Consider the following 16,563-nt stretch of genomic DNA (forward strand, 5'->3'; position numbering starts at 1 on the left):
TTAATGTAGACATGATATAGATTATTCTAATCAACAAATATTTACTATATGCTGAACACTTATGTTTAACAATGTACATGCTAAATAGGGAGGTTATTATAACCTATTAATACTTGTAAAAAATTAATGAATGTGAAACAATCAAACGCAAAACTATCAGTGCCAACTATAAAAATGCAACTATAAATATAAATATACAGGGTAGGGTATCCATTAAGTCTAGAAACAGAATAAAGATGTCCTAAACAACATTATGTGTATTTACCTATATTTCCAGACCATAGACTTCCTCTATATTAAGGGATACTACAGAGACATTACAGGATGATGTCAACTATTAAGAAGACCCTTAGAGGAACAGGTCAGGAACAGTGGCTGATGCCTGTAATCCCAGCACTTTGGGAGGCCAAAGCAGGCGGATGACTTGAGGCCAAGAGTTTGAGACCAGCCTGGGCAAAATGGCGAAACTCATCTCTACTACAAATACCAAAAAATTAGGTGGACATGGTGGCATGTGCCTGTAGTCCCAGCTACTTGGGAGGTTAAGGCACAAGTATCGCTTGAACCTGAGAGGTGGAGGACGCACTGGGCCGAGATCGTGCCACTGCACTCCAGCTGGAAGACACAGTAAGACTGTCTCAGAAAAAAAAAAAAAAAAAAGAAAGAGAAGAAGAACATGAGGCTTTGTCCTTGGTCTTGTCCATTATTTTAGGATGATGACACAAAGATATGCTTATCAAACTTGCAGATGACAGAAAGCTGGGAGGCATGGCTGACCCAACAAATGACCAAATTATGAGATGAATTTATTTTTATAGGCTGCAATCGTAAACCAAACTAATATGGATAAATGTAAACTTCTGCAATTGGGTTAAAATAAGTCATCTGAAGGGGGGTAACCAGGGTAATAAGAAGTTGAAAAGCATGTCATTAGAATGAAGGAAGAAAGACTAGAGCACAGATTCTATGCCTTAGAATATAGGCTATTAAAAATGCAAAGTGTGAGGCTATTGGGGCCTAAACTAAGCTGGTAGTAATAGGAATACAAAGGAAGTTATAATATAAAAGATATTGATGAATAAAAATCCAAGAGCTTTAAATTCAAGTATTTAGAATGCCAATTTTATAGCAAGTGATATGTTGATGGTAAAGAAACAGGAGACAAAAATGAATATACTTAATCCAGTTAATCCTGAGCTGGGCATGGTAGCTCACACCTGTAATCCTAGCTACTTGGGAGGCTGAGGCAGAAGAATCAATCACTTGAGGCCAGAAGTTCAAGACCAGCCTGGGCAACATAGCAAGCTCCTCATCTCCAAAAAAATAAAAAACAAAATAAAAATTAGCCAGGCGTGGTGGTGCATGCCTATAGTCACAGCTACTTGGGAGGCTGAGGTGGGAGGATCACTTGAGTCCAAGAGGTTGAGGCTGCAGTAAGCTATGATCGTGCCACTGCACTCTAGCCTGTGTGAAAAAGCAAGACCCTGTCTCCAAATTAAAAACAAATAAAAAGGCTTAATCCTTACACTTTAAGATCTCAAGATCTAGCAGGGATGACAAACAAACAGCTAAAATAAGACATCACAAATACTAAAACAAAGATTTAAAAAGTTCAGTAGGGTATAGATGAAGCAGCAATTAACTCTGCTAGCCAAGGAAAGTGTTTGTTAAGCTGGATCTTCAGTTTTCAAGGTGAGATATGAAACCTGGAGTTTTCCAGATAGTTAACACAATATGCTATAAAGAGTAAGGAAAAGAAATGCCAAATTTTAAGCAAAAAGTAACATGCTTTTAAACATAAAGTTATGCTAAAACTATTAACGGGAATGGGGGAGCTCAGAAGCTGGGTAGCAAGAAAGTGGACGCAATAAGTTAGACATCAGGAGTCAAAGAAGTTGGATATTAAAAGAAAAGTGAGAAACTGGTACAAGGTAGTATGGTCTAACACTAGATTTGTTTGTGTTTGGTTTGCTTTTAATATTGGATAACTTGTTAAGAATTAGAAGGAAATTCAGAGAAAGATAAAACTTGAAGACATGAATATAGCAGGGTATGTCTGACAATAGGACTGAGATGAACTAGAGAGTATCACCCATCTAAAAGCATTCAATCCTCTCCAGAGACGACACTTAGAAAAATAAGTAAATAAATAAAAGCATTCAAATTCAAAACAAAAATGTTAAGTTTATTTATACTTAAAGTTTGAAATGTATTTAGAACCTTAAGCAAATCATATGAAACATTTCACTTTTGGGGAGTAGTATGTAGAGTAGTTAAAGCACAGGCTTCTAGAGTCACACTGGCTAAATTAAAACCTATCTCTATCATTAATGTTTTGACCTTTGAGAAAGCTCTCTAGGCCTCAATTACCTCTTCTGTAAAACAGGAATAACAACAGTACCTAACTCAAGGAATTACAAGGATTAAGTAAAATAATATATGCAAAGTACTTAGATCATTGCCTGGAACCTAAGAAACATTAATAAATGTTAGCTATTTTTATTGACAGTATTATTCTAGGGACAATGGGGTAAAAAAAGGACCATATGGGCCAGGCTTGGTGGCTCATGCCTGTAATCCCAGCACTTTGGGAGGCTGAGGTGGGTGGATCACTTGAGGTCAGGAGTTTAAGACCAGCCTGGCCAAGATGGTGAAACGAAGTCTCTACTAAAAATACAAAAATTAGCCAGGTGGTAGTGGCACATGCCTGTAATCCCAGCTACGTGGGAAGTTGAGGCAAGAGAATAGCTTGAGTCTGGGAGGCGGAGGTTGCAGTGAACCAAGACTGTGCCACTGCACTCCAATCTGGGCAAGAGAGTGAAACCCTGTCTTAAAAAAAAAAAAAAAAAAAAACAACAACAACAACAACAAAAAAACACCATAACCCAAAATTGGATAGTGATTTTGATTTCTATTTACGTGTTCTCAAAGAGTTTCAAAATCTTTCCCTTTCCAAAATGGTTATTATTACAAAGTATAATTTATAACCACATAACCTAAACATCACCTTTACTTCCAAACTCACAGTTTTTTTGTTTACTTTATTGCAAACAATATATTACAGCAAAAAAGTATTTTAAGGTAAAATAGTCTGTTGACTATCTGAAATCAAATCAGATCCCTTCCTAGTCCTTATTAATGTGTCCACAAGCATATCCAAAGGTAGCTCTTGAAAGTACAATGGCTAAATTGTTCTTACACATAAGAAATTTTAAATAGCAGTAGACACAAAAACCCGTTTGAAAATTATTAACCAAAAACACTTTAAAATTTCACCATCATTCATTCATCCAACACACTTTTATTGTGTGTTTAGTTCACAGAAGGCAAGAGTGCTTCCAACTGTAAAAGAAACTGACATTTACATTAAAAGGTAAAATTTGAACAATTAGCCTAGGGTATACAGTAAGTACAGATGTGCACTATGCCTAAATTTCAGAAGATATAAACCAATTTGTAAATAAACCTCTCTGCCCTCTTGTTCACAAAGGTCAACAAAATTCTCTGAACATAGACCACTCCACTAAATTTCATGAAAAGAATCTTAATCATCTTTCATTCTTCCCTTTTTACCTTGCAAGAGGCTGTGGAGGTTCTGAGAGAGACATGTCACTACTGGAAGATGCACTTGGGGGACGTTCCTGTACTTTGTTTTCTTTGTCAGATTCTCCAGATGGCTGATACCCTGGTTTGGCCTAGGAGAAAAGGATATCAAATTTATATGAGTTCTGTCACAAAGATATATTCAGGTAGCACCTAAGTTAAACATTAAGTCACCTCAGCTCTACAAAGATCATAAAATGTAGTGGGTTTTTTTTGTCAAATAAAACCAATTAAAATTTATTTTGTCTTAAAAACAAACATTACTAATAGCAAAACATCATCTAAAATCCAACGGGGAGCCAGGCACTTTGAGAGGCCGAAGTGGGAGGATCACTTGAGTCCAGGTGTTCAAGACCAGTGTGGGCAACACAGTGCGACCCTGTCTCTACAAAAAATAAACAATTTCCGGCCAGGCGCGGTGGCTCACGCCTGTAATCCCAGCACTTTGGGAGGCCGAGGCGGGCGGATCACGAGGTCAGGAGATCGAGACCATCCTGGCTGACACGGTAAAACCCTGTCTCTACTAAAAATACAAAAAATTAGCCGGGCGAGGTAGCGGGCGCCTGTAGTCCCAGCTACTCAGGAGGCTGAGGCAGGAGAATGGCGTGAACACCGGGGGGCGGAGCCTGCAGTGAGCCGAGATCGCGCCACTGCACTCCAGCCTGGGCGACAGGGAGACTCCGTCTCAAAATAAATAAATAAATAAATAAACAAACAATTTCCTAGGCATGGTGGTGCACACCTCCTGCCTCTCCTTCCATCTCTACCTTTTTGCCTCTGCCACCCTTGAGACACCAACACCAACTCTTCCTCTTCCTCCTCCTCTCAGCCTACTCAACATGAAGATGACGAGGATAAAGACCTTGATGATCCACTTCCACTTAATGAATAGTCAATATATTTTCTCTTCCTTATGATTTTCTTAATAATATTTTCTTTAGCATATTTCATTGCAAGAATACAGTGTATAATATAGACAACATATAAAATATGTGTTAATCAACATTATGTTATAAGGCTTCCAGTCAACAGCTGGCTATTAGTAGTTTAGTTTTTGGAGAATCAAAAGTTATATGTGGATTTTCAACTGCAAAGGGGTTGGCACCCCAACCCCCACATTGTTCAAAGGTCAACTGTATTTGTTCAGTACTACAATGAAAACTATGCAGGGATGTAACTAATAGCAATGATGAGAGGAAAATAAATCAGTAACAATCACTGTAGGAAATTCTTAATTCAGCTTTTATTTTCCATCACATTTATCACATTACTCCTCATATTTAATACATTTCGTGAAGGCCATGATTATTATAAGTATTATCTGAGCATACTAGGAATGATGGGTAATTTTTAAACAGTATAGCAAATAAGCATTTCCTAACCATGAATGACTCTCCTTTGTATGTCACTACTATTACCTGTGTTTCCTGCGTAACATGTTGATGAGATGGCTCTTCAAGCAAGGTCTTTTCTAGTAGCAATTTGGAGTAAGTTTCCTGTAGTCGCCTAGTTGCTGATGGCTCAGAAGGAGGGACATTTTTTACTTTAGTAAAGGCTTCCTTCTGCTTCCGGTAGAGCTCTTGTAATCGTTTGTTTTTCTGTTCTGTAGCCTCCTTTTGAGCCTTCTTCTCTTCATTTTGCTTTCTCTTCCTTTCCTCCTGCTGCCTAACAATGTACTGTCGTACCTCATCTGTGTCATAGTGGCGCCTTTTGGAAATAACAGGGGGATCTTCATTAGCTGTTATTTTGTCAGGTTTTCTTTTTACTGGGCTGTGACTCCTAGGAGCATGTACTGGTGCTGATGACTTCTGGTTCTGTAACTCTCCAGTATCTTGCTTTGCAGTGTGAGCTGTAGAATCCAGCTGTAGGTCATCAAGAATGCCACGAATTTCAATAGGTAAAAAGTCCTTATTTAAGGCAGTATTTTCCTCCTGCTTATTATCTGGAAGAGATGAAGCTAGTTTCTTTATATTATTTTCAGACCGAGATTTACTTCTCGAACGTTCTGAGTTTCGTTGAAGATGTCTATGTAAAACGTCCAACCTGGGATCAGATTCTGCTCTTCCAATGTGACCCCCTGCAAAGTATGAACTGTTAGTGATATACTGAAATTCTATACTCATTCCTAAGATTTAACTGCATTAACAAGAAAATTAGAGAATTTCATTTTATCTTACTTAAACTCAAATTCAAATATCTTACAGTCTTCTGAAGAAAATTATAAAAGGAAAGAAAAGCCTCCCTTTTTATCAGTAAAAGAATCTCAATCTTCTGAAAAACTATATTTCCTTGGTTTGTTTTTAAATACAGTTTGAAATATTTCTGGACAAAAAAGATAGCTCTTATGGTTGTTATGAATATTTAGCATTTCGATTTCTCTCTTATATACATATTTAGTGTTACTATTTCTCTCTCTCCACAACCCCTCAAAAGGCTGTTAAAAAAAAGTCAACAATCTTTTTAGTGGAAGGCATCCCAATGAGAAGCAAGGAAATGGAAATGCCTTAATAATCATAAAAAATATATTTTTAAAGCTTTGCAAAGACCAGACTGCATATGCCAAATAATAATGGCACTGAAAATATTAGTTTTTCTGAAAATTCTACAACACTGACCCATTTCATAATTACATGAAATGGCACCATGTTCAGGTAAGTTTATCAAAGGATTTCTGAAACTTTATATTTCCTGTTGATATAAGGAAAAGATCAGAATTAGTCTCTCATCTGATCACATTTACATTTTTAAACATCTGTATAACAAATGCTCAAATATTTTTAAAATTTTGTGTATTTTACTCTATTTCCAGAGAAAATGTGCAAAGTTTAGCAAGAAACATATGAAAAATATAATGATTCCTTTTACTAGAATGCTTCTTCTACAGAGCCAGGGATTTGGGTCTATTTTGCTTATTCTGAAGCCCTAGAGATTACAGCAGTGCCCGCTATGTAGTGGGCACTCAGTAAATATTTGTTGAATAAATGTTAAGCCTCTACAACTCTCCAGTGAAGGATGGAAAAACTTAAATATACAGAAAAAAAATCATTTTATCATCAAATTATCTGGTAACATGGCTTTAGACTGGGAATACACATGAGCGTATTTACAAGCTAGATAAAAGTGAAGAGGCCCAAATACAAAGTATTGTATATGTACATTGACTTCTATATGCCAAATTATAGTTGCAACTGCATCTTACTGAATCCATTCCAGAAATTCAAATTAAACTGAAACAAATTTGGCTGCTGAAAAGAAAAACTGGCATATGAGTATTTATATTTCACATCCCAAAATTACTGTTCATGAAAAAAGTAGTTATTTGAAATAGCACTCACTCAAGAAACTTTGATAGGAGAAAAACAGTGGACTTGAGGGTCAAACTAAACAGTTCTGCCACCAAATCTGACACCCACTGACTACATAACCCTTGGGAAAAATCACTTCTCTTTCAGAGCCTGTTTCCTAATCTGTCAAATAAAAAAAATCCAACCTTGTGAATGTTTGTCCGTGTTTGCTTGAATATGTTGGGATGAACCAGGTTGGACTTGATTCTCTCTAAGGTCCCTAAAAGTCTAATATGATTTCATTACAATAATGCTTTCATATTCACAATGACAGCTAAATGTAATTAATACAACATAAACAAAATTTTTCATAAAGATGAACATAACACCTATATGCAGATATTATCCATAAACAAGCCCAATAGAACATTTTTTTCTTTTTTGAGCTACATTCAAAATTATAAAGCAAAGTCCTAACACATTCTTAAGAGTACTTTTTCCTTCTCTAAGTACTTAACAGCAATTTTTAATTGTTTTCTCAACAATTTTAATTATAGCTACTTACCAGATTTAGCAGTTCTTTCTCTTCCACCTCTGTCACTTGATGCTGTTCTTTGCTCTTTTGGCTCCATTCTGGGAGCAGGTCCCAGAATCTTCTTTACTAATTTTTGTCCATCTCGCCAAGAAGATGTACTTATAAGATGACTACTACCTAAGAAAATACATTGCACTGAAATTAAAACTTAAATTTTAATTGTAAGAAGTGTATCTACTCAACCATACAGGTTTTATTATTAATCTTATGTTCATCTGTCAAGGTCAAAAGATTTACAATATAAAGATATTTTTAAACCCTAACCTCCCCAAGTCAGTTAACTGTTTGTTTATATCTTGATTTACCCACACATCTGAAATAAATGTAAAATGCTTTGAAAGTTAAGTACCAAATAATGATTCCTAAACCTCAAGAACTAAGGCACAAACCAGCCTGGCCAACATGGCAAAACCCTGTCTGTACTAAAAATACAAAAAATTAGACAGGTGTGTGGAGGGTGCCTATAATCCCAGCTACTAAGGAGGCTGAGACACAAGAATCGCTTGAACCCAGGAAGCAGAGGTTCCAGTGAGCTGAGATCGCACCCCACTGCACTCCAGCCTGGTGACAGAGCAAGACTCCATCTCAAAAAAAGAACTAAGGTAGCAAATTTGACAAAACAAAAATATGTCTTAACATACAACAAGTGTTTGGTTTACCAATATCTAGCACAGTACATGGCACATGATAAAATAATATGTTTGCTTAAAAAAATGACTTAATCAAAGAACATATAAAAAAATTGGAGGAAACATATAACAAAGAGTTAACAATGATTACTTTTGAAGGGGATGGTATTACAGGGACTTTCACATTATATTTTACAGATATGTACCAAAAGTACACACTACTTTTCTATGTACAAAACAGTAACATTTAAAAAGTATAATCATTTTAAATGGCCCTCATCATAAAAATTCAAAAAAATAAGTGTTTCAATAAATACAGCTGTTTACCAGAAGAAAAAAAGATTTTCATCCACTAGCTTCAGAATGTAAGAAATTAAAAATTAAGCAATCATCTCAAAATAGACAGTGACTTAAAAAGAAATGAAATAAAAGACTGTTTACAAACTAGAAACTACAAAAAATAAACATAGAATAAAAGTGTTTAAATGCAAAGTAATATAAGAAACAGAGGTCCCGCATGGTGGCTCATGCCTATAATCCCAGCACTTTGAGAGGCTGAGGCAGGAGGAATGCTTGGGGTCAGGAGTTTGAATCCAGCTTGGGAAACATAGCAGGACCCTGTTTCTACAAAGAATTAAGATTTAAAAAAATTAGCTGGGTACAGTGATGCGTGCCTGTAGTCCCAGCTACCCAGGAGGCTGAGGTGGGAGGATCACTTGAACCCAGGAGTTCAAGGATGCAGTCAGCTATGATCATGCCACTGTGCTCCAGCCTGGGACACTGAGTGAGATCCTGTCTCAGAAAAAAAAAAGAAACAAAGAAAAGAAAGGAGGGAAGAAACAGAATGACAATGAAAATAATGTAGTAGCACTTCAAGCCTAATTAAATTATTGTAACATTTTTACATTAATAGTCAATGCTGGTAAAATTATAATACAATCATTCTGCCTACACATTACTTGCTGAAATATAAGTGGGTATAGTTTCTTTAAAAAAAAAAAAAAAAGCAAACATGGGATTATGTGTCAGGGACCCCAACAGTATTCATGCCCCTTGATCAATGATCCATCAAACAGAAATTTATACAATATAAATAATCTAAAAGAAAGAAAAAAATAAATGAAAATGTTGACTGTATCATTTTTATAGTATCGGAAGTAACGAAATACTGAAGAATGGTGAATAGTTACTATTTCTACTAGAATATTGTGTGGCCATTACAAACGACAATTTTCATAAGAAACAACAGAAATGTTCCTGTGAAAAGATGCAAAAACCAATGAAATTTTACATATACAAAAAAATTTAAATAAACAGTGATTACCATAACCTACTATTACAATTTTAAAATGAATGTAAGGAAACATACAAAGTAATACTAGTTCTTTATTTAAGTCTGGATAGTGGTTTTATCTGTTTTCTATTTTCCCAGCTTTCTGTGATGCTATTTTATTGTATTTATAATAAAAGACTTTCCATTTAGAGTTTCTTTAAAAAGGGCTTTAATTTATAAGTTTAAACGGAAGTATCATTTTAATAAAAACATCAATTATAAAAAGGTGAGTTTTAATGTGTGCTGTTTACTTTAGAAATGTTTTTGCACCTTGTTATTAACCTTATACAGTTGACCTAAAATATTTAAAGGGTTTTACGTATACTGCTCAATCTATTTATAAGAAACTTGATGTTCTTATGTAAAATGAGAGAACAGGTTTCTCTTCAATTTCAGCCTGATTTTCTGAATCAAAAGCAACCATGAATACACTGGATAGTTATTTATACATGTTGGCATCTGAATATGCTGAGTGGTTATTTCTAAATTCTAACTTTCTGGAACAGTTACACACGGTCATTGGTTAAAAAAAAAAGGAATTTCACTACATAAACTATTAATACAGCTTTAGCATATTTAATGACTCTCTATCTAGCTCATTGCCACAGTGCATACATGAGAATTAGCCTACCACAAAACTGGATGAATACAATCCAAGATCAGTGTTCATAAGTTTTAGGGGTCCCTGTGCTTCATTTCAAACTATGCTTCTGACAACAGTATTACATAACGCCACATGAAACACAATACTTTTTAAAAATGTAATTATTGCCTGGGTGAGTGGCTCACGCCTATAATCCCAAAACTTTGGGAGGCTAAGGCAGGCGGATCGCTTGAGGCCAGGAGTTCAAGACCATCCTGGCCAACATGGCAAAACCCCATTTCTACTAAAAATACAAAAATTAGCTGGGCGTGGTGGCACATGCCTGTAATCCCAGCTACTCAGGAGGCTGAGGCATGAGAATCACTTGAATCCAGGAGGCGGAGATTACAGTAAGCCAAGATTGTGCCACTGTACACCAGTGACAGAGCAAGACTCTGTCTCAAAAAATAAAGTAAAATAAAATGTAATTGTTAATGCTCAGATAACTCATGTTTTTGTAACATTTTATTTTTTTATCTGTATATAGCAAGTGTCACTCTATTATGACATCTAAAGTTAACAATGGGTGTCACAAAATGTGTTATCTGCCATTCTACTGATTAGTGTATGACTAGAAAAACAGATGCCTGATCAAAAACCAGTACCCCATCAGTTTTGCCCTGGTGGTCTCATAACATCTTGTGACCTCTTACCCCAGCACTAATCATACTTTATTGTAACGACATATCTACTATTTCCTGACAAGACTATAAGCTCCATGAAGGCAGGGGCTAGATGCATCTTGCTTACCAATGTATTGTCTTAAGTTTAGTACAGCACAGTACCTCACATACAGCAAATGTTCAAAGTATTAATATTTGTATAACGAATGAATGAATTTAGAATATCTCCAAATTGAAAGTGACAGGTTCCCAACTTTCTCCATTCTCTTGGCCCAAATTACTTACTGAGAAGAATATGACATTCTAAATAGCCATTTTCAATATAGCCAGAAATAATAATTACTATTATCAGTGGAGTCATAGCTAACAGTTGAGTCCTTATCATGTGCCAGGCATTATAATGAGTGCTTTGGGGTATTAACTCCTAGTTCTCACAACAACCCTGTGGGATAAATACTACTGCTTTCCCATTTTACATATGAGAAAACCAAGGCACACTAAAATTAGCTCATTTACCAAAGTAACAAAGCTAGTTATAAATTTGGGCAATCTGGATGAGGGCCAAAATGTTATGGAACTACAGAATTATCTTTTTTCCATTCTTGATCTATTCAGAGTTCCACCTGACTAATACTGGTTGGAACGCCATAGTTCTGATGTGCAACATTTATTCTCTTTTGAGAATAAGTGAAAGGATTCAGTGACAATCAGAAACAATCCCCTTGTATAGAAAAGTTCACAACATAAAAATTACCTTTAATCTGGTTAACTTATATTAAAAATCATCACAGAAAAAAATTGGAGAGAAGACAGATGTGTTCAGTATGTTGATGAACATATATGGTGAACAAATGGTTTCGTGGATGTATAAAATTATGAAAATGTATCAAACTATACATTCTAAATATGTGCAGTTTATGTCAATTACCCCTTAACACACACACACACATACACGATACATAAAATGTATTAATTTTTTATATGTGCCAAACAATGAGAACTTTTGGTAACAGTAATATTTAACTTCAAGATGGATTAAAGACTTAAACGTAAGACCTAAAACCATAAAAACCCTAGAAGAAAACCTAGGCAATACCATTCAGGACATAGGCATGGGCAAAGACTTCATGACTAAAACGCCAAAAGCATTGGCAACAAAAGCCAAATTTGACAAATAGGATCTAATTAAACTGAAGAGCTTCTGTACAGCAAAAGAAACTATCACCAAAGTGAACAGGCAACCTACAGAATGGGAGAAAAATTTTGCAATCTATCCATCTGACAAAGGGCTAACATCCAGAATCTACAAGGAACTTAAACAAATTTACAAGAAACAAACAACCTCATCAAAAAGTGGGCAAAGTATATGAACAGACACTTCTCAAAAGAACACATTTATGCGGCCAACAAACATGAAAAAAAACTCATCATCACTGGTCATTAGAGAAATGCAAATCAAAACCACAAAGAGATACCATCTCATGCCAGTTAGAATGGTGATCATTAAAAAGTCAGGAAACAACAGATGCTGGAGAGAATGTGGAGAAACAGGAACATCTTTACACTGTTGGTGGGAGTATAAATTAGTTCAACCGTTGTGGAAGACAGTGTGGCAATTCCTCAAGAATCTAGAACCAGAAATACCATTTGACTCAGGAATCCCATTATTGGGTATATACCCAAAGGATTATAAATCATTCTACTATAAAGACACATGCACACATATGTTTATTGCAGCACCATTCACAATAGCAAAGACTTGGAACCAACCCAAATGCCCATCAATGATTGACTGGATTAAGAAAATGTGACACATATATAGCATGGAATACTATGCAGCCATAAAAAAGGATGAGTTCATGTCCTTTGCAGGGAACTGGATGAAGCTGGAAACCATCATTCTCTCAGCAAACTGACACAGGAACAGAAAACCAAACACTGCATGTTCTCACTCATAAGTGGGAGTTGAACAATGAGAACACATGGACACAGGAAGGGAAACATCACACATCGGGGCTTGTTGGGGGCTGGGGGGCAGGAGAGGGATAGCATTAGGAAAAATACCTAATGTAGATGACAGGTTGATGGGTACAGCAAACCACCATGGCACATGTATACCCTGTGTATCAAACCTGCACGTTCTGCACATGTATCCCAAAACTTAAAGTATAATGAAAACATTAATTAAAAAAAAAAAAAGGATGGACATGTTGAGAAAACTAACCTGTTCTGCATTCTGTACTTGATAACTGTGCTACTTTTTGGACTTTTCGTACTGGCTTGACTACTTTCTTCTCTTTACTTTTTTCAGCAGGTTTCTCCTTTATAGAAATATCATCTGAAAAGCAGAAATATTTACAGCAAATATAACAATGATTTTCACTCCCTCACTTATCCTCCGCCCATAGGAAAAATCTGTATAAAGTATATGCTGCAGGTAGGGAGAAAGAAACCTACACTGAGGCTATTTCTATGGCCCACATAATACCAACATCAACTCCTTTTATGGAAAAAAGGAGTTGGAAAATATATGAAGATTACCACCACTCCACTATTGGGTTCCAATCCTTTGTTATTTATTTATTCTTCTAAGAAACTCTTGAGAAATTTACTTAGTTTCACAAATGCTTTCCAAGTCAGGATCATTGCATTTTATAGCATCTCAGAGGTGAGCACTCTCACAGATTCCTATTTCATTTAGAAATTTCTATATAAAAACTTTACGAAATACTCAATATAATATTCTTAAATTAAGGCCTCTTTATGATGATGCTAGTGAAACATGTCAAGGTATTTTATATATACATTATTACTAATTTTTTAAAAATCCAATTTGCAGAAATAAACTGATTACACGTTAAGCTTAAAAAATTAACCTCAATTACGGATCTGAATGAATGTACTTTAAAATATGTATAGAGTTCTGCATTCTGGGTAGAGTGGAAATAAGTATAAGTAAAGGCCTTAAAGCAGGACCATACCTAGTATCTAAAAAGAAACCCAGCAAGCAGGTCAGTGTGAGTGGACTGAAAAAAGAGAAGATTAGTAGGAACTAGGGTCAGAGACATATAACTAAGGGCTAGATCATGCAGGGCCATCTAGGCCATTGAAAGAATTTCAGGTTTTACTCAAGAATGAGATGGAAGGTTTTGAGAGATTATGAACAAAGGAGCAAAATTAATCTAAATTAATTTTTAGCAAGTTATGACAATAGACTCATTAGAAGAAGAGCAGATAGAGGGAGACCAGTGAGGAGACTACCAGAATAATCCAGATAGGAAACTGATGGTGGCCTCGATCTAGGTGGTGGTAATGGAAGTGGTGAAAGTGATTATATTCTAAGTATATTTCAGACAATATTACATACAAAATATGAGGCGGGGGTGTGATACTCAAGAATGACAAGATTTGGGGGCCTGAACAATTAGAGGGATAGAATTAAATGACATGGAGACACTACCAGAGTAGCAGGTTTAAGGGTTATATCATGACCACATTTATTTAGTTAGTTCCATTTTGGATATATTAAGGTTGAGAAATCTATTATACATCCAAAGGGAGACATGGAAGTAGCAGCTGGATACAAGTGAGTTCAGAGGGGAAGTGTGGGCTAAAGACATTACTTTGGGAATCACTAGCAACAGGGAACATTTAAAGCCCTGAGACTAGACAAATTTGTCCTGTGTGCAGATAGATAAGCTGTAAAAAAAAAAGAAAGAAAAATAGAGTGAGTAGAGGGAGGGGGATTGGAGAGAGAGAAAATGAAAGAAAGGGAAGAAAAGGAAGGGGAGAAGGTTAAGAAAAAAAAAGAGAGAGAGAGGAAAGAAAGAAAGAAAGAAAGCCAGCCAGCCTGCCTGCCCAAGCTCTGAGGACTGAGGTCAAGGCATCCTGATGATTAGGAAAAAAACAACTGAAAAAGAATAATTAGATTTAGGAGGAAAACCAGATACTTATAGTACTCTAGATGTCAAGTGAACAGTTTCAAAGAAGTGATCAATCATGCTGCTGACAGATCATAACAAATTAGTATTAAATATTGCATTTAGCAATGTGGAAGTCACTGATGATCTTGATAAATAAGGACAAACACCTATAGAAAGGATTTAAGAGAAAGAGGGGAGACAAATTGAAGACAATGAGCATAAGGCAACTTTTTGCAGTTTTGCTGAAAACAAGAAACAAACAGGGCAGCAGCTGGAGAAAAGTAAGGCCAAAAGAGGGGTTCTTTTACAATGACTGATATAACAGCATGTTATCACATAGTATGTTGATGAGCATGACCTGGTAGAGAGGGAAAACTTGATGATGCAAAAGAAAGGCAACAGGGCTGAAGTAACATCCTTAAATACATAACAGCAAATGGAATCTAAAACACAAGTAGATGGGTTAGTCTTAGCTAGGAACATCATAGTTCATCTACCGTAACAAGAGAGAAGGCAGAATATGAAAGTCTTTTGACATATTCTACTAGTCTATAATGATACTATCCTATGAGGTATATTGTTATTATCCCTATCTTACAGACGAAAAAACCAATAAAGAGAAGTTATGTAACATAGCTAGTATACTCAACTAATAACTGACAGAGGCAGAACGGGAAGCCTTGAAAGCTGATTCCAAAATCTTGGCTCTTAACTATTACATTATTCTTCCTTTGCACATGAGAAAAGAATTTCTGAATAGAGTGTTGTATAATAATAGCAAGAAAACTGGATCGGACACTTAATGCCACAGAAATGTATTAGTAGAAGCTTTGTGAGGGCTTACTACAAAGACCTCACACTTTAGAATCAGAGTTGGTTTTGAATCTTGGCTTCAATTCTTAATTACTCTATCCAACCCTAGGAAAATGACTCTTTGAGCCTCCATTTCCTCAACTGTAAAAAACAGAAAAGCCCACTCAGCATCTTGCCCAAGCTCATACTATTCGGTAGGTAGTACCATTATTAGTATGACCTTCCTATTACCCTCTCCCAGTCTTCCATGGGTTCCTCCTGTTTCTAATTCCTAACTTATTCCCTTCCTATAATACTTATTTTTCTTTTGGTATCTTGCTCTCATGTAAGTATCTTACCTGCTGCCTGACAAATTACTCACTACTTCAAAGATCTCAGAGGCCTAAGCAGAATTAAACTTCAACTAAATTCTGCTATGTTTCCTTCAAATCAGGCAGTCCCAACTCTGAAAGTCCCTCAGTTTAAAAATAGCCTAGTTTCTGTCTCATTAACCATGTAAGCTAATTTTAACCCTGGAGCTGAGTCTAGAGGCTAAGAGAGCCTTATGCCTCAAACCACCACAACTTCAGCATGCCATGCAGTTAGAGAAGGAAAATATTGTTAGTTTGGTGACAATTTTATGTGTAAATATTATAAATTAGATAGCATGTATGACAAAATACTCAAAACGTAAGAAAGCTCTATTCTCACCTGCAAAGTGAAGTGCTAAATCTCGATACAGTTCTCTACTCATGTTTTGAAACTCAGCCTCCTGCCACACTTTCCCATCAGGTGTTCGAATCTTGGTCTCTGAAGGGTTGAAACCTAATACATACCAGTAACACAGAATATTCTTATCAAAGTTGCTTTATAAGTTTTGTTTGTTATACTTTTTAAAGTGATATATAATCGACATACATAAAATTCACTCTTTTAGTGTTACAATTCAGTGGTTTATAGTATATTCACAAAATTGCACAACTATTGTCATTATCTAATTCCAGAGCATTTAATCACCCTGAAAGAAACCCTGTACCTATTAGCAGTCACTCCTCGTATGACCCCCTCCATCCCCTGGCAACTACTAATTCTATCTTTATGGATTTTCCTATTCTGGACCTTTCATATAAACCAAATC

General features: G+C 35.9%; 1 protein-coding gene across 14 annotated transcripts in view; it reads right to left on the reverse strand.

The window, feature by feature from the left end:
- The window catches only part of CEP350 (centrosomal protein 350), a 162,143-nt gene that overhangs the window by 94,899 nt on the left and 50,681 nt on the right, over window positions 1-16,563 (reverse strand). For 13 of the 14 annotated variants that reach the window (XM_055366959.2, XM_063710426.1, XM_063710414.1 and 10 more), the window contains 5 exons: window positions 16,137-16,250; window positions 12,935-13,048; window positions 7,453-7,599; window positions 5,022-5,680; window positions 3,574-3,695 (listed from right to left, as the gene is read on the reverse strand). In XM_055366959.2, coding sequence (XP_055222934.2) covers window positions 3,574-3,695; window positions 5,022-5,680; window positions 7,453-7,599; window positions 12,935-13,048; window positions 16,137-16,250 — 1,156 coding nt within the window. The remainder of the gene's footprint in view (window positions 1-3,573; window positions 3,696-5,021; window positions 5,681-7,452; window positions 7,600-12,934; window positions 13,049-16,136; window positions 16,251-16,563) is intronic. The other variant, XM_063710431.1, reaches the window with a different exon arrangement.

This window comes from Gorilla gorilla, chromosome 1 (genome assembly GCF_029281585.2).
Source record: "Gorilla gorilla gorilla isolate KB3781 chromosome 1, NHGRI_mGorGor1-v2.1_pri, whole genome shotgun sequence".
NCBI classification, from domain to species: Eukaryota; Metazoa; Chordata; class Mammalia; order Primates; family Hominidae; genus Gorilla; species Gorilla gorilla.